This window comes from Vicugna pacos, chromosome 19 (assembly GCF_048564905.1).
Source record: "Vicugna pacos chromosome 19, VicPac4, whole genome shotgun sequence".
Lineage (NCBI taxonomy): Eukaryota > Metazoa > Chordata > Mammalia > Artiodactyla > Camelidae > Vicugna > Vicugna pacos.
The window spans coordinates 33,991,689-34,019,617 of NC_133005.1; the positions used below are offsets into that span (position 1 = coordinate 33,991,689).

The window sequence follows — 27,929 nt, forward strand, 5'->3', positions numbered from 1 at the left end:
TCAGCACCAGCCTTTATTAGGGAAAAGAAGCACCACACCCCCAGTGCCCAAGCCCAGGGCTGTGTTTCCCATGCTCAGAGCAGCGGCAGGAACAGAAGCAGAGCAGAGAGGGCAGTGAAAGCCCCTGGGAGGGTCACAAGCCCCAGGACAGCATCCTCTCCTGGCTGGCAGGACAAGCTCCCTGGAGTCACCAAAGAAGCTCAGGACATATCAGGACAGCGAGGGCCCTGGGATCTCTGCAAGAAGAAGAAACATCAAGTCACACTGTGCCCTCCTGGCTCCAGCTCCCCAACATGGTTTTTTTCCCCTTCCACCCTGGAGAAGTTTGCCATATACTGATCTCATGGCCTTAAATGGCTCCCTGCTTCTTAGATAATCCAGTCCAAACTGGCATGGAAGATTCTTATCATTCAGTTATCAACCTTCTATTTCCTGTTATAAAAACAGCCTGTCTGTTCCCTTACCCACTCTCACACCACCCCCGTCCCAGCTCCCCAAGCATGTCACACACCTTCCACCCTCTGTGCCTTTGCTAACAGCCACCAGACCATCTGCCCAGCAGGTTCTCTCTGCTCTCCTCCCTTTGTCACATCCTGCCTAGCCTTTAGGGTCCAGGTCAAATCCTACTTCTAGCAGAAGGATCTTCCCAAGAAGCTACACTTACTCCGAAAGCCCGGACTGTCTATACAAGGATTCTGATCTGTGACATCTGATCTTTCTTCTCTCCAGGGCACAGACTTTGCCTTGACCTTCCGGAGTCCCCACCTAGCACCTAAGCCAGGGCTTTGTACACAGCAGTTAAGTCCATTGTTACAGGTAACGATGGACTGTGCTCACCTAATTCAGAATCAGACCGGATGGTCCAGTTGGGGTTCAGGGCCAGTTGGGGTGGCAGGACTGGCGGGACACAGAAGCGGCCACAGCCTGACTTGCAGCACTTCTCCCCAGCTTGGCAGTTCTCATCCACCCTGCAGCTGACAATACACAGGCCCACCAAGATGTTTGGACAGTCGCCACCCCGCCCTGCAGGGTAAACAGGCACAGGTATAGAGACAGGACGGTCAGCTCCAATGACTCCAGGTTCCCATCTGGAACTTAGACAGGGAGGCTCCAGATGAATCAACCCTTGACTTTAGATCTCAACCAAAGATCTGGCTGGGAAACCTTGAAACTGGAAGATTTAAGCACCTGTAGGACCCCAAGAGGACATGTGGGCTAACGGTTTCCAAACTCCACAGGGAGTTCCCTAGAGATACCTAGGAGTTTGATACCTCTGTGAGTTTGGGGATGGGACTGGGTGGGGTGAAGAAGGAGCAAGGCTCCCAGACCACCACCCTCTCCCCATATGCTTGGGTTTCCTGCTACCCCACACAGCTCTCCCCTAGTTCTTTTAATGCCAACACAGGGCCCCTTGGCCCTAGGAAGAGGTTTGCTTTGGATTAGGGGGCTGGGAGGGCAGGAAGAGTGAGAACTCTGATTCCTCCCAGGAAGAGAAGGCCACAGATGGCTCCCTCCCAAACCAACTCTGGGACCCAGGGAGCACTCAAGGATGTCCTCCTCAAACAGCTTGACATACCTCCCTTAATGTCACCACGGCAGGCGTGGCCACAGCCGGTGCTGCAGCATTTATGCCCCTGGGGACAGGATGCGTCTCCATCACACAGCTCTTCACACGGAAGTGGGTCAGCAGGACATTCACCTTCAAACTCTGCGACAGAATCAGTGCACTGGGGTCCAGAGGTGCTCAAGCCCAGTGCTTCCAGTTATTTCTATTGGGACTCCAAGTACAAAATACATTTCCCATTGCTTCCTATGTGTATTTAATATACACTTAGGTTTAAAAGGTACATATTTATGTACATATGTATATGCAATGCTGATACTTTATATTCTATTTTTTTCTTTTTTTAATGCTGGCCATAATTTTATTTACTTTACTAAATTGATTTCCAGACTCACAGTTTAAAAAGTATCTTTGAGATCCAATCCATTGCAGCAAACATACTAGTTGCCACCCCCATATTCATCCTCCCTCCTTGCTTACTGTAGTGGACATCAACACTGGTGGCTGCTGGAATTCACGCCCTGGGGTGGCCCCTGCCCATACTGTCTCTGGGCTTGACTGTGTGACTTGTCTTGACCAACAGGATATCAGCAAGTGTGATGCAAGCAGAGGCTTGATCAACACTTGCTTACCAGGGCTTGTCCTCTTAGAACACTCCCTCTTGGAAACCAGCCGCCATGCTGGAAAGCAGCTTGGGCTGGGCTGCGAAATGATGAGATGCCCCCTGGAGAGAGAACCTGGAGGAGGAGAGGCCATCCTGGACATCCCAGCTACAGTGGAGCTCACCACTGAGCTCCCAGCAGCAGGAGGGAACTCAGCTGTGCCACTGGGTATGAGAACTGCCCGGCTAAGCCTAGCCAACCCACACACTGTGAGAAAGAATGAACTGTTGTTCTGTCAAGCCACTAAGTTTTGGAATGGTTCGTCATGTGGCAAAAAGATAACTGAAACACTTGTTAACAGAACCTCAGGCTTGTTCTGAGAGGCAATGAGCTCAGCTTGCTAAAGTGACTTGTGTCCCTCATATTCCCTTATAACTAGGGAACTAGGACATAAATTGGGGAAACTTATGCATTGTTGAGTCAGGGAATACACCTGCCAAACTGCCCCCTTGCTTCTTTCTTCTTCCAGTCCCAAGACAGACATATCAAAGGGCATCAGAGCAGCCTTCTTTCAAGCAGGAGGCAACTAGTATGAGGACAAAGTCAAGAACTGCAAAGCAGAAAGAAAAATAGCCTCACTGTGGATCCACCACACCACCCCTGGTGCCTCCATCAGGACTTCTTCTTATGTGAGAAAGAAGAACCCCTGTTTAGTTCACTTTCTGCTACAGGTAGCTGAACACATTCTTGATGTGCCCCTTGTGGCCCCCACGAAGATAATGAAACTCAGAGAAGAAAAGGGGTTGGCCCAGAACTGCCGAGTGAGTCAGCAGCGAAGCCGGACAAAATTTAACCTCTTGGTTTGCAATGAAGCACTGTTTCTACTACACCATCCTTAAAACACGTGGGCGACAGGCCAGGTCCGAGGGAGCAGGCACATCCAAGAAGTCATAACCAAACCAACCCAGTCACCGTGACTCATTCCTCACAGTGTTTATGTCAAATTTTTTAAATGGAAGGGGTAATGACAGGCAATTAAAGGCTTTGTAGAAAACCAAAGCGGGACTGGCCCAGTGCCTCTGAGAAGGAACATCCAATTGTACACAGCTGGCTCCGGGCAGTCTGCCGTGATGGAAAAAACAAGTATTGGACTCCAAGGAGAACACACACAGCTAAACAATCAAAGTACAATAACCTGGGGGGAGGGTATAGCTCAAGTGATAGAGCACATGCTTAGCATGCACGAGGTCCTGGGTTCAATCCCCAGTACCTCCCCTAAAAATAATTACCTAATTACCTCCTCCCCCAAAATAAAAAAAAATTAAAATATAATAATAAATAAACAAAATATTTTTTCAAAAAAAAAGGTACAATAACCTGGCATCCTAGGATTTCCCTGAACAGCCCCTACTACAAATATTTTATGCCCCTGTCTAAACTACGTGTCTTGATTTTTTTTTTTAATTCAGAAAATATGGTCCCTGTAACCACCAGATGTACCACCCTGCACCTCCCCACCTGCTTGACAAACACTCAAATCCATCTAACAAAGAACAAAGCCTTTTATTCCACCGTTGAGAAGGCTGGGCATTAAAAACAAAATCTCCCCGGTAGGGGGAAAATAACCAGCCACATAAACCTCTCATGGAGTTCTACCTTGCACCCTAAAAGTGGAGGCCTAGAGTACCACACTTCCCAAATTCCACCATTTTGCTGGGTCTGACTCTGACATAAGCAATGCCAGGAGCACTCTGCTACCTTTGCCCCCAGAACCAGGCATAGAGACCAAAGGCCGAGCTTTCTTGAAGTTCCCGGGGTTCTGTCAAGTATCAGAAGCAATGATGGGACCCTTGGAGGAGAGGCTAATGCCCTGAGGGTCACAGCACATCTCATCTGACCAGTGCCCAGGAGGGCCACACAGTCCGACACCCTGTCAGATGCTTGAACCCCTGCCAAACCATCCCCAATCCTCAGCCTGAACATCTGGAATTGATGTTGCCTCACTGCCTCTAAGCCAGACTACGCCATCCTTACCCTTAAGCTAAACAGCCTTACGTGTAAGGAAGTCCTTCTTTATACTCAACTGAAATCTGCTTCTATCCATTGGTCCTTTTCCTATCCCCAGGGCCCTTGTAAATATGTGGCCCGAGTCATCCCTTTAGGCAGGATCCTCTGCCCTTCACTGTCTTGGCTTTGCCAGGCTAAGTAAGCTCAGTTCCTCATATCACGTGGCTTCCAGTCATCTCAGTTATCTCAGCAGGAATCAGGATGAGAAATAGGAATAAGGGCCAGAATGGAGATGGTCATCCTTAGCCTCCAGACATGCGCCCATCCCAAGACTCCGAGCTACCAAGGAAAAAGTGGAATAAAAAACCCGAAGCCTAGGAAATACTCACATAGAGTCCTTACTGTTTGCCCAGCTCAACTCTCCACTATATCTGAGGGGAAGACACCAGCTGCTGGCAGAAGAGTGAAATTTCAAACTTCTTACACCACGAAGGGCCCTCTGAGCCCTGAAGCGGGCCCTCATCAGACACCGATTCTGTGGCACCCTGAGCTCGGACGTCCCAGCCTCCAGAACTGGGAGAAATGAGTTTCTGTGGTTTAGAAGCCAACCAAGCCTAGTATTCTGTTATCGCAGCCCAAGTGGACAGATACTGCATTATCACTCTACAAGATAAACATCCTTATTTCCATTTTAGGGATGACAAAAATGAGGTTCAGAGAAAGGAAAGGGCCTGCCCAAGGCCACATAGCAAGCCAACAAAGGAGCCGGGATTCAGTCCCCAACTCAGACCAGAACTGCCTCAGGGGAGCAGGTCCCAGTGTCTGCTCTGTGCCCTTGAGAAACTGACCAAACAGACCAGGACAGGTGATGGTAAACCTCTGGCAAATCAGAGCTTCAGGAAAGCGGAAATTGCTCATAGCCCGGGAAGGAGAGCTTCCTCTGCAGAAGGTGGAGCGGCCAGTCCCATGGGGTAAGTGGCCCAGCCTTCCTCTAGGACTGGAACTGCAGAAAAGTGGTTAACTCATAGCACAGCAGCCAATATCACTTCCCACCAGACTAGGGACCCTACTCAGCTAGTGGGCTCTGGGAGACATGCAGGGAGATCACTATTCCAGCCTGCCTAGCTCCAAGGAAAGGGGAAGCCCCATCTGGGCTGGCCAGGGCCCAGAGCAGCTCACAAAGGTGCCTTGCCTGGCTGCCAGCCTCACCCTCAGCCCCTGCAATTCAGCCACTGCCTTCAAACACTGGGAAGATTGTACCAGGCCCTACAAGCTGAGAGTGAGTGACCCGCGTGAGACAGATTCCCAGGCTCTGGTTCCAAAGTGGGGCCTCAAGAGTCCTGGCACAGACTACAATCCTCTATTCTCTTTTATGGGCAGGTTGCCCAAGGGAGCTGCCTAGGCGAGGCACAGACAGCCTCACTGGGTACAGGGAAGGGGCCGGCTACCTGGGCAGGTTTGGCTGGAAGGAGAAGGTTATCATGTGCCGTGGAGTTTCAGGATCTCAGAGAGGAAGCGACCAGGGGAGGAAGAAACAATCTTGGTCCTCGATAAAAAAGGGGGCTGGTTAGAAATTACTCCTGACGAAGCCCACCCTAGGAGGCCAGGGGAGAGGAGCAAATGTACTCTCAGGGCCAAACACTGTACCTACTTTGAGTCATTACAACAGCCTCCAAGGTTTATTCTTTCTACTTTGCAGACAAAGTAACTGAGGCTCAGAGAAGCAGAAGAAACTTGACCAGGGACCCACAGGCCAGTAACTGGTGAGCCTCAGGCCTGAACCCAGGTCTCTGACAATCAAACCTAGGCTCTCCCCCTGTAACATGTTGCCACATGCACTCAGATGAGAGAATGGTTCCACTTCCTTTAGGAAATGGAATGGAAGAAAGAATGTAAGGCCCCGTTTAATTATTTACAAAACAGACTCACAGACGTAGAAAATAAACTTACAGTTACCAAGGGCAAAGGGGGTGGGAAGGGATAAATTGGAGGTTTGAGATTTGCAGATACTAACTACTGTATATAAAATAGATAAACAACAGGTTTCTACTATACAGGGAACTATATTTAATATTTTATAGTAACCTATAATGAAAAAGAATATGAAAAGGAATATAGGCATGTGTATGACTGAAACATTATGCTGTACACCAGAAAATGACACATTGTAAACTGACTATATTTCAATTAAAAATAAACAAACAAAAAAAAAGAAAAACAGATCCCATTTAAGATAACAAAGAAAAAACTAAAATAACCCAAGTATTAACTTATCAAGAAATAATTTAATAGTATAAAACACCCTGAAATACACCAAATACCCTTGAACAATGGGAAGATATAAAGGTTCCACACGTTAAAAATGTCAGTTCTCCTTTAACTTAATTTATACATCCAACACGCTCCAATAAAAGTAGCCTCAGTATTGGAGGGGCAGGCGCACAACATGATACTAAAATATATTTGGAAACACAAACAAGCAAAAGTAGCCATGAAAATTCTGAAACAAAAGAAAAATGAGTACCTTTGGGGGCCTCTCACAGGGACGAGGGAGGAGGCAAGGAATCAAGCACAAAGTTCTGCCATTTTTACCTCCGAATTCTCAACTGTGCCACGTTTTCTCCCTCCCTATCGCCACCTCCCTAGTCTAACTGGACTCCTGCCTCGCCTGGACTCATTCTCTGCCTCTCCTGGACTCATTCTCTTCCTCCCTATCTCTACTCTAACCATACTGGCTTTCTTGCTGTTTCCCAAACATGGTAAAACTCCTTCTCATCTTAAGCCTTTTGCATTTGCTTCCCCCTTTTCCTGGAATGTTCACCACACCTTTTGCCTGGCTGACCTCAACACCAGGTTGCAGGGTAAATGTCACTACCTCAGATAGGCCTTCCGTGACCACCCAAATCTAAAGCAAGTCCCCCGTTACCCTATCTCTCAGCATCCTTTAATTCTTGCTTGTGTCCCTATCATATTTGAAATTACATATTTATCTGCATGCTTATTGGTTAAACCTCTTTCTCTCCCACTAGACTGGCGCTCCATGAAGATCAGGATGGGATCCACTTTGTTCACTGCAATATACCCAGAGTCCATCGCTGAATTTGGCAAAGAGTCAACATTCAGTAAGTATTTGTTGAAGAAAGTATATATAAATGGAGAATTTGGTCATGGGGACCTTATAAGAGGGAGAAGAAATCTCTATCAAATACTTCTCTACCAGAACCAGAATAAAATAGGACACATTTCCAACAGAAGATGGCTGTCCTATGTGTGGACAGAGGGAACACAGTCTCAGAGCAGATGAGTAGGAAGAATCTATTTTGCTATCTCTTTGCAGACCCTCGAGCTAAGACCAGAATAGAGAACACTGGAACAGATGATGGGAATTGGGAATTATCCAACAGCTCTCAAATTGCCAGCCTAGACCATAGATCACAAATCATTACAGCTTGGGTACCCCTTTTATACCTTTTTTTTTTTTTAAGAAAAGTTCTCAGAATATGGCAGTCACTTAATTATTGTTTTTCGAAGTAAAGTAAGACCAACAGTAAGATGGTGCGTGCATCAGTGAGAAAGAAACAAGCAGGGCAAACAGAGTGTGGGGTACGGGGGGAGGTTCTTACCCAGCTTCTGTTTAGGGATTGGGATGACGCAGATCCTGCTGCAGCCAAATGCACAGCATTTCTTTACACCTGGACACATCTCATCAGTGACGCACCTTTTAACACAGGATTGTTTCTGAGCAACCCTGGGACAGTCTCCTTTCCTCCCTGCAGCAAAAAGGGAAACAGCCACAAAAAAAAGAGGTAAGGGTGCCTGGTGACACTCATAGGCCTGGCAAAGGGGAAAAATCGGAGGAAGGAAGCCCTAGGCTCCATTTAAGACTCTGGATCCTGGTTCTAAAGCCAAGAGACAACAACCACCACAATGGTAACATCTCACACTTACAGCAATTCACGGACGTTTCCCTTGTACCGGGAACCTTTTGTTTGGTCCTCACAACAAACCTATGAGGTACAAACAATGATCCTCATTTTAAAAGCATAACACTTAAAAAGAGCCACTTGAGGCTGATTTCAGGCTCAAAAAGGTCTATCTGGCTCTAAGATCTACTCTTCTCATCACTCCCTGAAACGGGCTTCCCTTTACAACTTTGCCCTCCAGCCTTTCACAGTAACCCTGAGTTCAGAAGTAAAAGACACAGATAATCAATGGTGAGTCCTTTCCTGCTAGAAGGCAAAGAACTGAGGACACAACACAGTGATTAAGGGAGCAGAGACCCCCAAAGGGGAAAGAAGAGGTGCTCTAGGTGAGCTATTTCAGGAGCCAACCCAGGAGACAGGAAGCTCACTGTGTGTAGCTAATCTATAGGCCAGATCAGAAGGCACACTTGGATTTTGCCCACTCAAGCCAACGTACCCTCAGGGATGCCTCCTTGGCAGAGCTGACCACAGCCTGTGCTACAGCACTTCTGCCCGGCCGGACAGGATTCATCCCCCTGGCACAGCTCTTTGCATGGGTTCTTATCCGGAGGGCATTCTCCTTCTTTCACTGCAAAAGATATCATGAAAGGTTAGGGTAACTGGCAAGGCTTCGAGAGATGGGGAATGGAAGTCAAATGCACTTTGACTCCAACATTCCTATCTATAATATTTCTGCAACCACTTTTCCCTCCTCCCACACAAGTCCTAACAGGCACCCAGCACCATTAAAGGACCAACCATTCTGCAGATACAGGCAGAAAGGATGGGGTGATCCTGTTCTCACCCATAGTGAGAGCCCTAGGGAAAAACCAGAACCTCTAGTAAGCCAGAGTGGAAGTCCTGTCTCCTTATCCAGAGAAGATAAAGAAAGCCAGGAAGACCTATCCTGACTGCCCTGAGAATCTATGCATCCAGTTCTGTCCTACAGAGAACATCTCCCTACATGAAGATCCTCACTCTGGGAGGAGGGAAGGGATGACTTCTGCTCAAGTCATTTTCTGTCACTGTTAGCCAGGGATCCCAAATGATAGCTCACCATGCTCTCCTGCTGCCCAGAATGCCAGGGACCCAAGAGCAAGAAATGCCTTCAGGAGGAAGAGGCAGCTCAACATGGTGATGATGCTGAGAGTTGAGATGAGAATTCAGTTCAGGTCAGACATGTACATCTTGCCCAGAGTATCAAGCAAGGGAATGGAAAGGCTAAGCTTCAATCCAGCCTTAAAGTCTTCCCTTTCACAATAGTCCCAAGGATGGCTTCTTCTGACAAGAAGAAAAGTGATTGGTTGCTGGTGTGTGGGAAAATTCCTGGCACTACCAAGAGACACATGTGATGGAAATGATCAGACTCTGTAATATACACAACACCCCTGGACAAAGATAAGGAATCTAGTGGGAGGCTGGGAAAATGGGGGGATGGGCATCAGATAAAGGATCAAAGAGAGCCCTAAAGGGATTTGTAAGGACACAGGTACAGCTAAAACGACAGAGGGAAGGACTAGAGATATGACTAAAGAAAACAGCCAAAGATAATAAAACGCACTGTGGCCCCTGTCCATCCTAGCAACCTAGAAGAGAGAAGATGGAACAGACTACTTAGAAACTATCCAAAAACTACAGAAAGGCAGTATTTGAGTTTGTTCAGAACTAATACGAATGTACCAAAAACCTACACCTTGGTTCCTCTAGCCCACACAGGTCATTCTTGGACTGTATGAAGGCTAGTTGACAAAACCCAAAAGAATAGCGGCTATGACTCAAGTAGTAATGTAGACCATATGTACTCCCTTTCTTTATCGCTTACTCCCTTTCTTTATCGCTTCCTCCTACATTTCTTTTAATTTTTCTTTATCTGTCCTGCATATGACTTCGGTCAGCCATGATACCAAATAGTGTCCACTGGCATTGCTTTGCCTAATGAGGTTAGAGAGCAGGGGACATTCAAGACTCAGGGTAAAAAACCTCCTTAACAGGGCCAAAGAGTTTGGTCCCAGGAAGTTGTCTTATTGTTTTAAGGCTGATATTGGAGCATAGAGATAATTAACATTTCTTGATGACCTAATATGTGCTTTATGTACATTATTTATTCTATTCTGCATAATAATCTTCCAGAAGTAAGAAAACTGGTTCAGAAGGGAAAGTGCCTGAGGTCTTTAAGCTAGTAAGTAGTGGCTGTTGGAATTTAATAATAGTAAATGAGACATAGCACTGTTTGGAGGTTGACTTGTGCCGCAGTTCTAAGTACTTTACATGAATTAACTCACTTAATCCTCACTGCACCCTATGAGTTAGGTACTGTTATCCCCATTCCATTGATAGGGAAACTGAGGCACAGAAGGAAAAGTGGATCACACAGCTAATGAGTGGTAGAACAAAGATAGGCAGCCCAATCTGATAGTCAATGGTCTTAATCGCCATATCACATTGGATTTGAACTCATCTTTCTAACTGCAAAATTCATGCACTTTCTACTACTCCCAATTGTGACCTGATAAAAGTAGCTTTCTCTACCATCAATAAGTCGGATCCAATTCTATTCACGGACGTCTTACCTCTACCGCAGAGCTAAAGGGGTTCTGGGGAACTCCACAGCTGTTAAACCCCTGCATTCTCAGCCCATCCCAGAATCACCCGTCTGGGGAATGAAACTCAGCTCCCTGAGGATTGAGGGGGTACATGGTCCAAGTTTCAACCTTCATTCTAATGTCTTCAGACGCCAAGAGGCAACTGCTGGGGTCAAGGCCTGGAGAGACCGGTGGGTGAGTGTTTGGGATGGCATGGGCCAGACCTCCTCTTGTTGGGTTTCCGGGTCCCCGCGTTACGCCCATCCAATTCCGGGGCCTGAGTGCCAGGCATATTAAAATCTCGTTTTCAAAGACAAATGCAGGCGCCACGGTACGAAACGCTGCCCTCTGTTCCCCAACCCCAGCCGGTGGAAACCTGCTCTCCTCCTCCTGCCCCGCGCTTCTCCACGGGCAGCCGGGCCAGAGAACACTTCTTGACTGAACACCCAACAGTCCACACCCGAGGCGCGGCCGCTCCCGGGAGACAGCCCGGCCACCTAGACATTCAAGGCTTTTAAGCGTCTGGGACAAGGCGAGGCGCGGCGGTTGGGTTCCCCTGGTAACCCAGCTGCTCGCCGCATCGCGCTTCCGGGGCCGGCGGGCGGCGCGCTCCAATGACGTCACAGGGCCACTTTCCGGCCGGTGGCAGAGTCGCGCCGAAGTTGTGGGGGCCGGGGGCGCCATGGGGGCCACTGGCGACGCCGAGCAGCCGCGGGGACCCGGCGGGGCAGAGCGGGGCGATCCCGAGCTGGGAGACGCGGGCTCAGCTGGGCAGCTGGTTCTCACGGTGAGGGTGCCCCCGAGGAGGCCCCGGCCAGGCCTGGGCTCGGGCGGGGCAGGGCCTCGGGCTCCCGGGGACCCTGGCCCGCGGGCGAGAGAACGTGGTGGCTGGTGCTGCCGAGGGGGTTGGCGTTGTCTCAGTCCGACGACCTGGCTTCAAATTCTGGTGCCGCCCTCCTAGCTAGGTGACGTGGGCCGGTCCTGTCGAGCCCCTGAGCTCCAGTTTCCTCTTCTCGAAAATGGAGATGCTTAGTGCCTGCCTCGTAAAGTTGTTGTGGGGAGGGATATAACTGCCGGTAAAGCGCCCAGCACATCATCTGGCGCTGAGTCGGTCCTCGGTAAACACTGGTTCCCTTCCTCCAGAGGTTCCTGAGAAGGTGGGGTTGGGACTTTGGAGGGAGGAAACTTTTCCTTAGTTCCTCTTCTCTGTCAGGGCTTTCCAACCGCTGCCCACCAACGCCCTCTCCCCAAGGTGGGAGAGGTAGTGACAGAACCTGAGAGGCGGGGATGTCTGGGTTTAACATAATCCCCACCCTCCACCTTCACCCCAGTGTCACAGACCTCTATGACATCTGACCCCTTGGTCCCCACAGAACCCTTGGAACATAATGATAAAGCACCGGCAGGTGCAGCGAAGGGGCCGCCGCTCACAGATGACGACAAGGTAAGTCTGGCCTTGGTTGGGACTTCCCTCCCAGGCACTGACATGGAAGGCAGCTTTTAGGTCTCCTCTGCGCAGTGCTGAGAAGAGATCGTCCGCCAGTAGAAAGAGCACCGGACTAGGAAAGACGTGACCCAGATTCTGTAATTCTATGTGTGACCTTGAGCAAGTCACTTCCCACTCTGAACTCATGTACAGAATGAGGGGGCAGGTTGATTAAACAATGCCTAAGATCCCTAACATTCACTGGCTCTGTGTTTGAAAGCTTCAAAGAGTCAGAATAGCATGGAAGTTAAGAAAAATGTGGGGCTGAGATAAACAAGGTCCTACTGTATAGGACAGCAAACAATATTCAATATCTTATGATAACCTATATTGAAAAAGAATATATGTATAACTGAATCACTGTGCTATACACCAGAAACTCACACATTGTAAATCCACTATACTGCAATTAAAAAAGAAAACAAGAAAAATGTGGGGGCTAATAATATTCATCTCAGGGAGAAGAGAGGGCACAGGATGGGTCTTTGGGATGCTGATTATATATATTTCTTGACCTGGGTAGTGATTAAGTGAATGTTCACTAAAACTGTTAAAGCATATAGACTTTATCTGCATGACTAATATACTTCATAGAGCACTTTTAAAATAATACCCATTTCCTAGAGTTATGAGAATGAAATGAAGTGGTGCATCTGTGTGGTTTGCACAGAACCTGGACAATAGGTAGTTTTCAGTAAAAGCTGTCTGTTATTGTTGTTCAGGGATCCTATGTCTATAGTTGGCTGGACAGACTAGGAAAGGATAAGTTTGGGACATGCCTCCTGACCTGTGTCTCCCTCCTGAATGCAGCTTCACAGATCCTGCCATCTCCATGGATCTCCTCCGAGCTGTCCTGCAGCCTAGCATCAATGAGGAGATCCAGACTGTCTTCAACAAGTACATGAAGGTGAGAAGGAAGAAAAGGTAAAAAATTAACAGGGAGAAAGATTCATGGGTAGTCCTTTCCTGTAGCACAGTCTCCCTGACTCGAGTGCACATGGATGTCTAAAGTTTTCCAATCTTTTTTTTTTAACTTTTTTATTGAGTTATAGTCATTTTACAATGTTGTGTAAAGTTTTCCAATCTTGAACCCTTGAGAACGTTTTTCCCTTGTTGGCAGTAATTTGAATACCTCTTTTGCCAAGCTCTTACGAAAATGAAATGACTTTAATGTACTGAGCACTGTGCTTGAAACATAACAAGTGTTTTTATTACTTGTTTAATAATATCACCATCGTTACTATTTAAAATTCTTTTCAAGACCTATAAATAAACTTCTGTGGCTCTCCCTGAATGTCCCATGTGGATGCTTCAAACCGAACACATTCAGAACTGAACTCTGTTTTTCTTCCAAAATCTCTTCCTCTTGTGTTTATTCATTCATTCCAGAAGTATTTAGGGAGCGTGTACAATAATGCAGGCACTATTTTAGGCACTAGGATGTAGCAGTGAATAAAATGGATAATGTCCTTGCCCTCGTTAAGCAGATGTGTACTTTGTCAGGGAATACCAGAGCAAAGGGCATGAGAGTGATCCACAGGGAACAGAGGTGCTATTTCATAGGCTGTGGCTAGGAAAGCCCGCTGGTAAGAGGACATTTGAACGAGGAAAGAACAAGCCATACAGATACTTGGAGAGGGGAAGCAGTCAGGCAGAGGGAACAAGGGCAAAGGCCTTGAGGCAGGTGTGCTTGCCACATTGCAGAGCAGCACAGTGGCCAGTGTGGCTGGAGCTTACGAAACCAGAAGAAGAGCTGTAGGCTAGATGATGAGGCAGGTAACGGGCTCAGCTCAGGCAGAACTTTGAAGCCATGGTAAGGACTTTGGATTTCATTACAAGTAAAATAGAGGCTCTTAGAGAGTTTTGAGCAGAGTTCATGAGCTGAACATTTTTAACAAGTCACTGTTACATAGAGAATAGTCTTCAAGAGGACCAGTGAGGAGGCTTGATGGTAGTGGATTGGGTGTTAGCAGTAAAGATAATGGGAAAGAGTCAGAGTCTGTGTATTTTAAAGGTGACAACAGGATTTGTTAATGATTCAGTTATGCAGAATAAAAGAAAAAGAGGTAAACAACTCCCCAGTTATTTGCCAGGGGCAACAGTAAAAATAGAATTGCCGCTGACTTGATATGAGAAAGGTGGGAACGAGCAGGGAAATCAGGAGCTCGGTTTTGAACAAGTTTGAATGGGATGACTGTTCACTTAGAAACCAGAAGCCAGCGGCTCTGCCCTCTCCTCCGTATTCCATATCCAGTCGTGGGGTCCTGTACATCCTGCCTCACACGCTGTCCAGCGTGCCTTCTTCCTTGTCTCTGCCTTGGTTCAGGCCTTCGTGGTTTCTCATTCAGTCTCCCTCTAATCCCTCACTGCCTCTTGTTCTTCCCCTCTTTCGGCCCACCCTCCACACGGCTACCAGTCAGCTCGAAAATGTAAATCCAACAGTGCCGCTTCCCTACTGAAAATCCCTCCATGGCTTTCCGTTATCTTCTGGGTGAGATCCAAATTCCTTAACGTGGCGTATATGGCCCACTGTGATCAGACCCCAGCCACACCCAACTGTATACCCTAGTTATTCCTACCCCTGATTTTTGCACATCTCAGGATGCACCATGTATTCTCATGCCTCTGTACCTTTACATATGCAGCAATAAAGAGGTTAAGCCACTGGGAAAAGGCTAGACCAGGATCCAGTCTGGGGTTGTCTGCCTCTGAGCACTTCCTTATTGCTTGTCCCAGTAGTGGATACCACAATTCTGGAACTTTCTCTCCTGGACAAATGCTGGATAAACAGTTTGTGGCTTCACATAGTCTGTGAAGATACCGACTTGCCGCACTTGTTTTTAGACAAGAGATAAATGACTTGCTTACATCACAGCTTCGGATAAGTCCGCACTCTTGGTTGACCTCATCGGATGACTTTGTTTAATGATGTTTCCAAATCCCAGCTACCCATTTTCTTAAAAGTCCTTAGAATAATAACTTCTAGAAATAACTGTTCTTATCCAAGACATTGTTAATTTTATTGACTTATTTCTGTTATTACTAAGTACATGCCCTTTTTAAAAAGCGGTCTAGTAAGGTAGCTTATAAAATGGATTGATGGGTGGATAAATGGGATGGGCAAATGGATATCTGATAGCAGATATAGCAAAATATTATTTATAGACTCTAAGGAGGTAGGTATTAGTAGTCACTGACTGAATAATTCTTCCAACTTTTCTATATGTTTGAAATTTTTCATAAAATATTGGGAAAAAAATAATACAAATATTTGAAAAGTAAAAACCAAAAGTCACTAATACTTACCTCCCATAGATACCAAACTGTTAACAGTGACCATAGTCTCCTGTATTTATTTGTGTGTGCACAGGCACACATGTTTAAAAAATATATTGGGTCATTTTACACACACTGTTCTGCAATTCGATTTTTACATTTAACAATATATTTTGTGGCTAGTGAGGCATTGTTTCACAGTGGCCTGTATGACTAAGAGCTTTATAATCTTTTTGATATTTTTGACAAACTTGCCAAAAAATTGAACGACAGGTAAAGTCTTTTTGACTTAGAACTCACTTTGAGATACGATATAGGATGAGGGGGGCCCTGAAATAGCTCAAAAATGTGTTCTCTCTCATTAAAAAGAGAGAGATAAAACTAAGTAGGTGTTTGGTAGGTTCAATGACATGGTAAGTGTGTCAAATAAGAGGGAACATGAAGCCCTTCTTTAGCTTGTGTCTGTACAGGTATGTATGCTAAGTGTTCCAGAAATGATGGGATAGTCTCTGCCCTGGCGTAAAGTGTTGTCTGTCATCAAAATGGGGACTGAACCGAGTATCAGCAAGATGCCCTAACTGACTTACATGCAACGGCAGCCACAGCATCCTCTTGAAAGATGATGGCACCCATGGCTCAAGTCCATTCTGTCCATTAAACAAACAGTCGGGGCTCTGGGAAACCCGAGACATGGCCCGAGAGGCTGCTTGGTCTTAGTTTCCCCTGGCTCCCTGATAAACCTCACTTCTTTTTACCTCCTTGCATTCCTTCACCCACCATAGTGTGTTTAAGATGACTCCAATTGTAAATAGACATTGGCAGGAAGATTTCTGTAGAATGCCAGAAACAGTCTACCAGCAATGCCTGACCTGTCATGTCCGTTACCCTGGGGGCAAAAATACTAATATATATATTTATATGTGTGTATATATGTACATAAATATATATGTATATTATGGTCCCATTTGAAGGTCAGCACATGATAGCTGACCCTGATTCTTTAGTAATAGTTGCAAAGTAATCTGTTGTATGGCTATACCACAGTTTAATTAGCTAGCCCCTAGAACATTCAGATTGTTTACAATTTTTCTCTGTTACGGACAATGCTACATTGAACACTTTGAATGTATATCTTTGTTAACCTGTGAGAATTCTTCTGGGGGATAAATTTCTGGAGATGGAGTCGGGGTATTCTTCCCTCAAGAAAATTTCTCTCCAGAAAGGTGGTGCCATTTTGCATTTCTGCCAGTAGCGTTTGAGAATTTCTTATTCATGACTGGATTTCATCCTCAGGTCCAGAAGTAACTTACACTCACCCATGTATATTCATTGCACTGCCCACCTCATTGGTTGGTTGTAAAATATCCAAATTATTTTAACTAGCTGTCACTTAGCCAGTAGTCAACATTGAATACCAGTATTAATCTCCAGTTTCTAGTTTTTTGTTTTGAAGTCAAACTCATCTGATGTTTCCATTTAATTTTGCCTGCAGAATTTTCTTCCTGAATTCTTGAGATCTCCAATCCAGTGCTTTCACACTCTTCTCCTTGGTTTGATGTCAACAACAAAGGTGTCTGACCTTGCTAAATATAAAATGATAGTACTTCCCCATAGTTGTCTCTCGCAGGAGAAGCACTGGTTATAGGTTCCAGGATTTTTCTGTTCACCAGAGAGAACCGACACTTTCTTCTAGAGACATGAACTCGCATTATGAGTGTGTTCCCATTATCTCGGTTTGGGGCCTCACATCACCTTGTCCATTGGTGTTTGCAGGCTCAAGTTCTCCCTCTTACCCAGTGGAGGAACCTTCTGCCTTCCCTATCCCTGGCCAGTGGGGGTTGCTGATATCCTGGGGCCCTGGCCAAGTCATACTCCTCCCACCCTGCAGATGTTTCTTTCAGATTGGGCAAAATCAGAATTCTATTAGGCTTTTCTACTCTCTGGATCTTTTCTGGCCTACCCTGACGTGTTCATCTTGGGCACTGCCATTCTTTATTTTTCTTCTATGGAAGTAAGACATTATAGAAATACGGTATAGAAATTGAGTAGATATGGATAAGCAAAAGAAAAAAAAAGGAAACAGTCACTGTATCACCTGTTTTATTCTCATATAGTATGTTCTTAGAGTTATTTTGTCTCTCTGTGTTTGCTTTTTGCTATTTTACATAAATAGGCTCACACTATCTCAGACTATTTTATAACTTTCATCTACTTGGCGATATATCGTGCATACCTTTTCATGTCAAAAATATATTCTCCTATACCATCTTTACTGTGATTTCCAATATTTTTATATTTCTTCATGGTGTGGGTATTCCATAATTTACCTGAGTTGTGCTTGAACATTTAGGTTATCTTTTGAGTTTTATACTGTCTACACATTAACACTGTAACGACCCTCCTTTGGGCACATCCGTGATGATTCTCCTTAAGAGAGGCTCGAGTGAGGAAGTAGAGCCTGGGATATGAACCTGGTCTGGCTGACCTCAAAGCCATGCTCATAACTACCTTTCCCCTCTTTGCTCGGGTAGGATAAAAGCTTCTCTTTCTTATTCACTTCCCTTCAAGTTGATGCTAATCAGCAGGACTTCTGACCTTGTCCTCTATCGTACTTCTCCCTAGTTCTTCCAGAAAGCAGCACTGAACGTACGAGACAACATCGGGGAAGAAGTGGACACAGAGCAGCTGATCCAGGAGGCCTGTCGGAGCTGCCTGGAGCAGGTGAGACCGAAGAGAAGAGATGTAGGCACAAGGCTTGGCCCTCAGGGCTCAGCTAAGAAATGGGATCCCATCATCAGTGATGTTGTGGGGGGAGGCCCAGCAAGCTTCTTACATCTAGATCAGGCTTGGAGCTGTTGCCAGAAGGGGACGGAAGTGGCAACTCCAAGTACTGTGGTAGATGCTTTCGGCTGCATTAGTTCATTTACATCTCAGAAGAAACCCGGTGCAGAAGGCGTGTTTTCATCCCTAATTTCTAAGCCTAGTTTGTGGCTTAGAACAAGCAAGAGGCAGAGTAGCTAAGGTCTGGCTCACCTCTGCAAGTGCTTGGTGACTTGATCCTCCAAGTAGTCACAACCCCTTTTGGTATCACGAGAACTAGCAGCCTTTCTGCCTCCCTGCCTCTCAAGGTGTGGTCAGGAGGCATGACATCAGGTCTAGAAATGGCTGTGTTCTCAAGATAGTAGTGAACCTGTTTTCATGTGTCAGCTGCTGTTATTAATAGGAATTGTCAGCATCACCCAGATTCTGTACTTGACTGTGAAACCATTAGATGTCAGAGGTGGAAATTTCTTCATAACCATAGCCACAAGAACTGGCTTGAGTTTTTTCTAATGCTTACTTTTTCTAATTTTTCAACAATGATCATTAATCACTCATGTCTTTTTTAAAAATAGATACCTATTTATATGCATATCTCAGAGTGCCTTTATACTGACCACGAAAGAGTTTTAACCCAATCTGAAGTTGTGTCTATAAAAATGGATGCAGAGAGGCTCACGCACCAAGCTAACGACTGTTAACACTTGGTCTCTCCTCTTCAGGCTAAACTACTGTTTTCAGATGGAGAAAAAGTAATACCCAGATTGACCCATGAGCTTCCAGGGATAAAGGTCAGAGTCACTGGGTCCTAGGGTCTTGGCGGGGGAGACTGATTAGACTGGGAGACAGGTGAAGTCCGTGGTTCTGGGGAGGCTCCACGAACTGCCCATTTGTGGGATCAGGTCCAAATAGCATCATGCTGGGAGGGTATCTGTGTCCCGGCTCACGGAAGGGCTAGACGGTGTGGTCCAGGGGCTCTGCCTTATGCAACCCCAGGGGACCCGCAGCTCCAGGGCACTGGCCTCCCACTGACTCCCTCCCCTCTTCCTCCAGCGTGGCCGGCAGACAGAAGAAGAATGTGCCCATCGAGGAAGCCCTGTTCCCAAAAAGGTAGACCATCTCCTTGTTTTCTGGCTGGGAAAAGGCCCTGCAGCTCCCGAAGGGGTGGGCTTCCTCAGGGCACCTTTGGGCCTAAGTAGCATGAGAGGCAGGAACCTTGGGAACCGTCACCCTCCCCGTTCACTTGCAAGTGTCATTTGGTCTCATTGGAAAACCATTTCCACCGAGTGACCCTGGACCTGCCAGTGGCGTGGGGGCTTCCCACAGGGTCAGGCCTCTGACAGCTGTTCTTTGTGGCAGAGGAAGGGACGGCCTCCTGGACACATCCTGTCAAATGACCGGGCAGCCGCAGGCATGGTGTGAGTACAGGCCAGCAAAGCCAGAGAGAGGAGTGGGGAGGGAGTGGGCCTGGAGGAAGAGGCCAGAGTTCTGTGTCTGGTGAAATCAGATCCGTCTGGTTCGGTCCCTGTGGAGGAGAGTTACTCTGGTTTGAGTGGCGGGGAAAGAAGGCAGTGAGGAGGAGGTTGTCTTATCCTGGTTTTGCCCCAGAACAGTTCAGCCCAGCTTCATTAAACACCAGAGGTTTATTTTTTGTTTTTTTATTAGTAGTGTGTATTGAATGCTTATAAATGTGCCGTAACTGGCTCAACACCTTAGGTATTTTACCTTTTAATCCTTACAGCCACTCTCTAATGAAGGTATAATTAATTTTGCAGATAAAGAAACAGACTTAGAATTACTTCCCAAAGTCACACAGCTAATAAGGGGCAAAATGTACTACATTGCCTCCAGGATGGTCATTTTCGAAGATTTTTGAAGCAACAGAATCTTTTTTTTCAAACAGATCTTTATGTGGAAGCCCAATATATAAAGCGGATAAAGCCACACTGGTCTGGTTAAGAGGGATGGAGATGGACTTGTAGTAATCTTCATACCTTAGATTTGTCCCCTCCTTGAAGCAAGTTCATTCCTAACTTAGATAAGATAAGGAGTTGCTGTTACCGCCTTTTGACAGATGCAAAAACTGCAGCCCAGATTGGTTCCTGGACTTGCGCACACAGCTAGGCGATGTCAGAGCAAGTCCTAATGGCTTCTAGTGCCATGCTTTCTTCCCTTTGGACCTCCTCTAATGGGAACCAGGAGGCAGTACGCCCAGGGCCAGACTGAGGGAGTAGGAGGGACTCCCACCAGCAGCAGGCTTTCTTCCAGGCCTCAACCTGACCTTGGAAAATTCACCCTTCTTCTTTCCTTCCAATCAGATGGAAGCCAAAATCCTGTGAACCAATTCGCCGGGAGGGCCCTAAGGTACGATCATGTGAGCATGGCGGTGACCGCTCTCCCAGGCTGTGGGCTCCACCGTGAGGGAAAGGGGCCGGGGCTGGTGAACGGTGTGTGCACACCAATCCAGTCCCATTTTTCCCTTCCCACCCCACCTGCCAACGCTGGCCTTCCAGAAGGATCCTAAGTAGGGAATGGAATTAGGAGCAAAACAGAGAGGGAGTGGTCTTTGCTGATGCATTCTCCCTGTAAAAGCTAGTTGTCATTAATATTTACTCAGTATTAATACGGCACAGGCACTGCCCGAAATCTTTCGTGTGGATTATCTCATTTAAACTTTATAACAACCCTATGAGATAGATTCTGTTTCCCTTCTGTGATTCAGGAGCATTCTGCCCTACCTCGTGGTCACAGTTCTTGTCCCCTTTTTGTCCTACTGCTGTCCCAGCTCAGGCCCCCATCTTTCAAAACTGCTCTATGATGATAGTCTCTGAACCACTCACCCTGCCTGCAGTCTTGCGCTTTCTCGTCCAATAGCCTCATTGCGGAAGAATGAGCTCTCTTTAACACACATCTGGCTCCCCCTGTTTAGAGGGAGAGTTGCCTACAGAATAAATAAAACCCATCCACGTAGTGTAGTAGGGCCCCAGCCTCTCTGTGCTTCCCTCTCCAGCCTCATCAGTCGCCACTCCCTAATCTGCACCCTCTTTCAGCAACACAGACTCACTGTGGCTTTTCCAGCAAGCCAACCAACTCTTACCAGCCTTTGTTCACGCTGCCCCCTCTTTTCCCCTCTAGCCTGTCCAGCTGGTGCTCACCCTTTCAGAATCAACTTAGGAATTAGCCTTTCAAGGAATTCTTCCTGTTACTGCCTCTTTGACTCCCCTCACACCTTGCACCCGCCTCGTGTCATTGCCCATCTCAGGATGGTAGATTATCTTTATGTACGTCTGAGGCCTCCTGGAGAACAGAGACTGTCTCTTACTCATTCCTTTACCCTAAGTATGTAGCACAGGGCTTCGTATATTGGAAGTACTCAGTTTCTTGAATCAACTGTTTGTTAAATAATGGACAAGGGTCGTTGTCGGAGAGGGCAGGGGAGGAGTGTTTCTATCCTGCCCACCAGGTTAACCTCAACCTCGAGCCTCTCTATTTTTTGCATAGTGGGACCCAGCTCGGCTGAATGAATCGACCACCTTTGTGTTGGGATCTCGAGCCAACAAGTAAGTCTAAAGAGCTTTGGTGCTGAGGGAGGGGGAAGCTTAGGGGTCCACCACTAGGATGGCAGCTGCTGGAATGCTTACCACTCATCTCTTACTTTTCAGGGCCCTGGGAATGGGGGGCACCAGAGGAAGAATCTACATCAAGCACCCACACCTCTTTAAGGTAGGTGAGTGCCGTGCCGGGAGCTAGGCAAGCCATTGCAGTGGAGTCGGTGGCACTGGGAGCTGTAGTGGCACAGAGAAGCTTGGAATAAACACTGATCTAGGAGTCAGGACACCTGGGGTCTAGCTGCCCCTGTGCCCTTAACGTTTGCCTTTTGTAATTTACTCAATGCCTCTGTGCCTCCATGATGGCAGCTACCTTCCTTGTGTGTTTATTGTGTACCAGACAGGGTTTCAGTGCTCCACTAACATTATCTCAGGGAACTGTCCTTTAAGATAGGTATTGTTATCCTTATTTTACAAATTTAAAACAAAATGAAACAAAACAAATGTTGAGAAAGTCTAAGTTACTTGCCCAAAATTACTCAGCTAATAAGTGGTGAGTCAGGATTCTAATCCGGGTCTGTGTTCAGCAAAGCCCGAGCTCTTAACCACGGCCTTATTCAGTTGTCTATAAAGTAGCTTGGAGCAAGGCAGCAGTCCTAACCTTATTCAGAGAAGACACCTCTCCTGAGCTGTGCTCTGGTCGCCGCTATTTGAGAAAATAATGGAGGTGGGGGGAGCATGAATTCAAAGTTTTTATATTTTATCAGTCCAAGCATACTAGAAAAATAGTAATGTGCATGTGTTCACGACATGTTTTTTTGCCCCTGTACTCCAGATTTGGTGCCCCTTGCCAGAACTACACAGCTCCTTGGGGTCCCAGAATCATGAGCTTTGTCTGCTACATTCTGTGCAAGTTCAAGTTCTTTGAAGGGCAGACATACTTCCTCTAATTTTTTGGTCTTAAATTTTGGGATTCCCAACACCCAGTTTGGCCTGCTTGCTGCTACTTCATTTTTCTCTCTTAGTGTCTTCACTCCTGTGGTTCCCTTTGATGACCTTCCTCCCTCACCCTTTTCTCTGCCTGACATTCTGTAAGATGCGTGCCTTCAAGACCCTTGCTTGCATCATCCCCCATATGGATATGCTCCTCGGCCCACTTTCACTTCCTGTTGCACGATGGTTAAGAGTATCCTTTCAGTCCTGGTACTAGCTGTGTGATAGTGGGCAAGTGGCTGCACATTTCTGAGCCTGTCTTGTCATCTATAAAGGGAGAATGATGTAAACCAACCTTTAGGGTTAGCAGAATTAAGACAGGGCAGTAAAGCACCGCGCACAGCGCCTGGCATAGCAAGGGCTCAGCAAGCGGCCATCATTATTAGCAGCATACGTCCCCAGGTCTTAGACCCATCGTTTGTAATACACTCCCAGCCCACACTCTCACTAGCAGGGGACGCTACCTCTCATTTTAATCTTTCCAGTCTACTAAGTGGGGGAAAATGTTTTTTACTGTTTTATTTTTAATTCTCTATTAGTGAAGATAAGCATCTTTTCATCCATTTAAAATCAATATTTGTATTCCTTCTGTAAATTGCCTATTATAACTTCTGCCCATTTTTCTATCCTTCTAAAGGCATTATTCAATTTTTTATTTTCCTTTTTAATTTTTTTAAGTTATAGAAATAACATACAAATCCATTCTTGTTATAAAAAGAGTCAGACAATACACAGAAGCTAATAGCAAAACACAAAGTTTCCTTTCACTCTTGACTCTGACTCTCCGCTCTTAGAGATCACTTCCCCTCTCCCCCACAACATGGTAGCATCCTTCAGACCCCTCCCTACGTGTGCGTATGTGTGTTTCTTGGTCCTTTAGTGATATTTTGTTCATGTTATTGGGCTCATATGATATATGTATTTCTCTGATTTTCTGACTTTTTTTTCACCCCCAAGATTCATTCATTGATTGAATAAATATTTATCGAGTACCAAGCATTCTCAAAGTGCCAGAGATACAGCAATGAACGAAACAGACACATACAACTCCTTGCCCTCACAGAGCTTACATTGTAATGCACAAGCTATGGGCTGTGGGCCAGATCCACCCTGTTGCCTGTTTTTGTCCAACTCAGGGTTTTTTCATTTTTAAAGGGTTGTTTTTTTTTTTAAATGAAGGATATGTGACAAAGATGTTATGGCCAGCCAGCAAAGCCTAAAATATTTACTAACTGGCCCTTTACAGAAAGTGTGCTGACCACTGTAAATCTAGTGGATAATATCTTAGAGATTTGTCCATGTTATTAAGTCTCCCTCATTTTACTTCTAACAGCTGTGTAGAATTCATAGAATAGATACTTTATCATTTATTACATTGCTCCCCTGTTTATGGACATTTTAAGGTTTTTCCAACAATTTTGCTTTTGGAAAGAATGCTACACCAAACATCCTTGTGTACACGTATGGGTGATTCTGAAGGATAAATCTCTGTAAATGGGATTCCTGAGTCAGAAAGTACATACTTAAAAATTTTTTCATTAATATTTATATTACGTGGGAAGTGAAATAATTGAACTCAAAAGGTAGTAACTATATAGATTTCCCAGTTTGGTCTCCATTTCAGATGTTCTGCTTATTTTGTAAAACCTACCTTTACTGAGTAAGTTACGTGTCAGTTACTTTATTTACCACCTTCTATGCACTGTCTTGTTTACTCTTGACAACAACCCTCTAAGTGTTAATACTCTCTGTTTTACAAATAAGGAAACTGTATCTCGAGGAAATTATTGCCCAGATTTACGCCATTCAATAAGTAGCAGAAACCAGAATTTCTGAACCAAGTTTTTTTCTTTTCTTTTCTTTTTTTTTTACACACCACCCTCTAGAAGCCCACCAGGCTGGATTGGCTGCCCGCGCATGCGGAGTATGCGACCTGCCTACAACCCTTGCCCGCCATGCACGTTCCATGTAGACTGAGCTCTGAACCCAAAAACTAAGTTCTGCCTCCCCCAGAGCATGAAGTATGATTTTTGTTTTAGAAAATACGGTCTCCATAGTAGTCACATGTGTTGTAAGTTACTTCGTTTCTGCAAAGAGGAGTGGAGCTCTAAAATAATAGTCACCAGTGCTCACCAGTTTGCCAGAGATGCTGTGTTTTCAGAAGGGAAAGAGGCAGGAATTAGAAATATACTCATGTCTGGAAACTGGGTCCCATGCCCTGGCTGCCTGGGCTCAGCTCCACTTGCTCTGCAGAGGCTGGTGAGCACTCTGCATCCAGCAGGCTAGACGAGATCCTGTTGGCAGGAACTGCTCAAGGGCTGAGAGTATGCTCTGGGATCAAGTGCGAGAAGCCCATCACACCAGGCTAATGTCTCCCCCATGACTTCCTCACAGTATGCAGCTGACCCCCAGGACAAGCACTGGCTGGCCGAGCAGCATCACATGCGGGCAACAGGGGGGAAGATGGTAAGCATTGTTCTCACATGCCACTGCCACAGAGCCACCCAGCCCAGGGACCAGGGTTTGGGCTACTGGTGACAGCTTACCTCCAAATATGAGAGACTCTCCAGGCCCAACGAATATGGAAAGAGAGCATTGTAACGGTAGAGAGGACCCATCCCTTCCTTCATGCTGAAGACCAGACTGTAATCCCCGCTTCCCTTCCCTGCCCCTCAGTCTCCCGCACACTGCCCCTCACCCTCCCACTTCACCCCCTCATAGTCATACTATATTATCTGTATACAAGGATAGCAGGTACAAGACACAGCACTACTTTTCCCTCACTTTGCTGCCCACTGGCAGATTCCACTCATGGATCACAGCACTCTTCCCCAGACGCAGCTGTGGAACCCTTGTCAGCACAGCACTTCAGGCAGCACCCCTTTTCGGAAGGAGTTAGCACATGTGATGGAACTTATTTTCCACACTTGGCAGCTCCTTCCAGAATCACCTATCTCTGCTTAAAGAGTTCTCAGCCCATATCAAGCAACAACCTTAGGAAAATCATGGTTGCCTGTGTTCCAGGACTATCATGGAGGGCTTTGTCCATCACATGCAGTGTCCCCCACCTGAAGACTCACTTAGTCTCTCCACTGGGACTGCTCCTATTAGAATTCATGGCCTTGCAAGCCAGAGTGCCATCTCCTTTCTGGCAATGAAAGCCATCTTTTCTTGTTGTTGTTGGGGGGAGGTAATTAGGTTTGCTTATTTATTTATTTATTTTTCAATGGCAAGCCCAGGACCTTGTGCATGCTAGGCATGCACTCCACCGCTGAGCTACCCCTCCCTGCTTTTATTGTATTTTCTACTCTATGCTATACTCTTTCAAAAAAGATTTCAGGGAGTTTACCATTGACACATAACATAAATAAGAAACAGGGAAAAAAGGAAAAGCAGGATCTAAAATTAAGCCACAAGCAAGACTTGTTTTAAAACGAGTTTTATTTTAAATTCCCGACCTGGGAGACCTATGCACTCCTATAGGTTTTCACAAATTCAGCTCCAGGGCCTACTCAGGAATACCTAATCAGCTACATAGTTCACAGTGCCCCTAAGATGAAGAGTCAGATGACTCGAGGGACACACAGTGATTCCTGACCCTAACACTGGAAAGAAGTCTCTCACACAGAAGACTCTCCTGTGATGAACCACACTCCCCCTATGGTAAGGTCACAAGAGGGTTCTCCCACTGCAAACCATGGTATTGTGCTAGAGCAGTTCTGTGGGTCCCAGGACAACACAGCCCAGTTACTAGACAGCAGTGCAATTTATCATGTTTTCCCTTTTGCCACAAAGTTCAAAACCAAAGTAGTTCGAGAGTTCACATATGGTTTCCTCCTGATTTCCTGTTTCCATGTATATTTTGCTAGTTCTCTGGCCCTTTCATTTTAAGCCACCTCAGGGTCCTTTTTCAACAGAGGCAGTGGCTATAAATAAATTAGTCACCACTCCCCATTCTCCCACCCATAAAATTTCTACTTGAGTGGAAGATTGTCTCAGGGAACTATTCCCCAGTCTCCCCCTACTTACTCTCCCTTGCTAAATTATAAACTATGACTACACCCCCTCACTTCCAGCCCTTACATTAAGCAAATGTTTGATAAAGTGTTGAATTGGACTGAAATGAATCAAGCAATGATGACTCTCCTTTGCTCCTGCCCAGGCTTACCTTCTCATTGAGGAGGACATCCGGGACCTTGCTGCCAGTGATGACTATAGGTAAAACCAGTGATCTGTCCGTTACCCTCCCCCTGCCCCACAGTAGCCCCTGGGATGAACCTGGACCTGCATCCTCCCTTGCTCCAACTCTCCTCCTCACTGTCTGTTCCAGAGGATGCCTGGACTTGAAGTTAGATGAACTGAAATCCTTTGTCCTACCCTCCTGGATGGTTGAGAAGATGCGAAAGTACATGGAGACACTACGGACAGAAAATGAGCATCGCACTGTTGAAGCACCTCCGCAGACCTGAACCCACATCCCCAGCTACTCTTGGCAGCCCTCCTCCAAGTCCCTCTTACCCACATGGCTGAGGTCAATGCTGGGACTGCTCCATTGGATTTCAGCGGCATTAAGCTATGCCTGGGCTAGTTTGTAGTGACTCACTGCAGAGCACCCCCAGACTGGCATGTGGTTCTATATTTTTAAAGTTATTGGGATAAGAAGCAATTAAACAGTTTGTAATAAACACAGATGGTGAGCCTGCTGTGCGGTCTGCCTGTGGGGGCTGACAGAACATCAAGGGCTCTGGAGGAAGTGGGTGTAGGCAAAAATGACGAGGCACCCCTCCCCCATCCCTGCTTAGCCCCAGGAAGCCTAGTGCCTCATGCATGTCTGTTTTGTGAGGAAGCTGGGAACACCGTGTACCTTGCCAGCTTTCCCAGTCCCTCTGTTTTTTATTTCCTCACCCAACTAAGGTATGGAAGTAGCAGAATGTGATGGCTGGCACCATGGGAGGTTGATGACAAACCAGAATAAAAATGTAGAGTGACTTTTATCACCCCCATTTTGCAGGTTAAAACACTAAATATGTGCCCAGGTAACACAGCAAACCGTTGGAGACGCAGCCTTTCAACCTGTTTTCCAATAGGG

The 27,929-nt window shown here is 46.3% G+C and overlaps 2 protein-coding genes across 7 annotated transcripts; one reads left to right on the forward strand and one right to left on the reverse strand.

Annotated features, from left to right (window-relative positions):
• Nucleotides 1–11,401, reverse strand: WFDC3 (WAP four-disulfide core domain 3). 4 transcript variants are annotated; one of them, XM_015237774.3, is made up of 7 exons: nucleotides 11,094–11,160; nucleotides 9,193–9,416; nucleotides 8,593–8,724; nucleotides 7,797–7,943; nucleotides 1,577–1,708; nucleotides 838–1,023; nucleotides 1–236 (listed from the first exon to the last, which is right to left on the reverse strand). In XM_015237774.3, the coding sequence occupies exons 2-7, from the start codon at nucleotides 9,266–9,268 to the stop codon at nucleotides 211–213; spliced, it is 699 nt and encodes a 232-aa protein (XP_015093260.1). In that variant the 5' UTR covers nucleotides 9,269–9,416; nucleotides 11,094–11,160; the 3' UTR covers nucleotides 1–210. The 4 variants fall into 4 exon arrangements, with proteins under 4 accessions (XP_015093260.1, XP_072800399.1, XP_072800402.1 ...); XM_072944298.1 differs by lacking the exon at nucleotides 9,193–9,416 and having other exon boundaries at nucleotides 10,942–11,401; XM_072944301.1 differs by lacking the exons at nucleotides 7,797–7,943; nucleotides 9,193–9,416 and having other exon boundaries at nucleotides 10,942–11,401.
• On the forward strand, nucleotides 11,371–27,529 carry DNTTIP1 (deoxynucleotidyltransferase terminal interacting protein 1). 3 transcript variants are annotated; one of them, XM_006202493.3, is made up of 13 exons: nucleotides 11,371–11,504; nucleotides 12,091–12,161; nucleotides 13,014–13,110; nucleotides 18,102–18,200; nucleotides 19,022–19,090; nucleotides 19,353–19,409; nucleotides 19,659–19,717; nucleotides 20,618–20,663; nucleotides 21,801–21,859; nucleotides 21,962–22,022; nucleotides 25,235–25,306; nucleotides 27,003–27,058; nucleotides 27,171–27,529. In XM_006202493.3, the coding sequence occupies exons 1-13, from the start codon at nucleotides 11,400–11,402 to the stop codon at nucleotides 27,307–27,309; spliced, it is 990 nt and encodes a 329-aa protein (XP_006202555.2). In that variant the 5' UTR covers nucleotides 11,371–11,399; the 3' UTR covers nucleotides 27,310–27,529. The 3 variants fall into 3 exon arrangements, with proteins under 3 accessions (XP_006202555.2, XP_072800404.1, XP_072800403.1); XM_072944303.1 differs by lacking the exon at nucleotides 11,371–11,504 and adding an exon at nucleotides 11,594–11,682; XM_072944302.1 differs by lacking the exon at nucleotides 11,371–11,504 and adding an exon at nucleotides 11,618–11,835.
• Nucleotides 27,530–27,929: the final 400 nt, after the last annotated feature.

Coding starts and splice junctions, on each gene's coding strand:
- DNTTIP1 (XM_006202493.3), top strand. CDS start 11,400: ATGGGGGCCACTGGCGACGCCGAGCAGCCGCGGGGACCCGGCGGGGCA. Junction 19,091..19,352: donor ATGAGCTTCCAGGGATAAAG/GTCAGAGTCACT, acceptor CTCTTCCTCCAG/CGTGGCCGGCAGACAGAAGA. Junction 19,410..19,658: donor GAAGCCCTGTTCCCAAAAAG/GTAGACCATCTC, acceptor TCTTTGTGGCAG/AGGAAGGGACGGCCTCCTGG.
- WFDC3 (XM_072944298.1), bottom strand. CDS start 11,401: ATGGCGCCCCCGGCCCCCACAACTTCGGCGCGACTCTGCCACCGGCCG. Junction 8,725..10,941: donor CGGAAACCCAACAAGAGGAG/GTCTGGCCCATG, acceptor TATCTTTTGCAG/TGAAAGAAGGAGAATGCCCT. Junction 7,944..8,592: donor CCAAGGAGGCATCCCTGAGG/GTACGTTGGCTT, acceptor TTTTTGCTGCAG/GGAGGAAAGGAGACTGTCCC.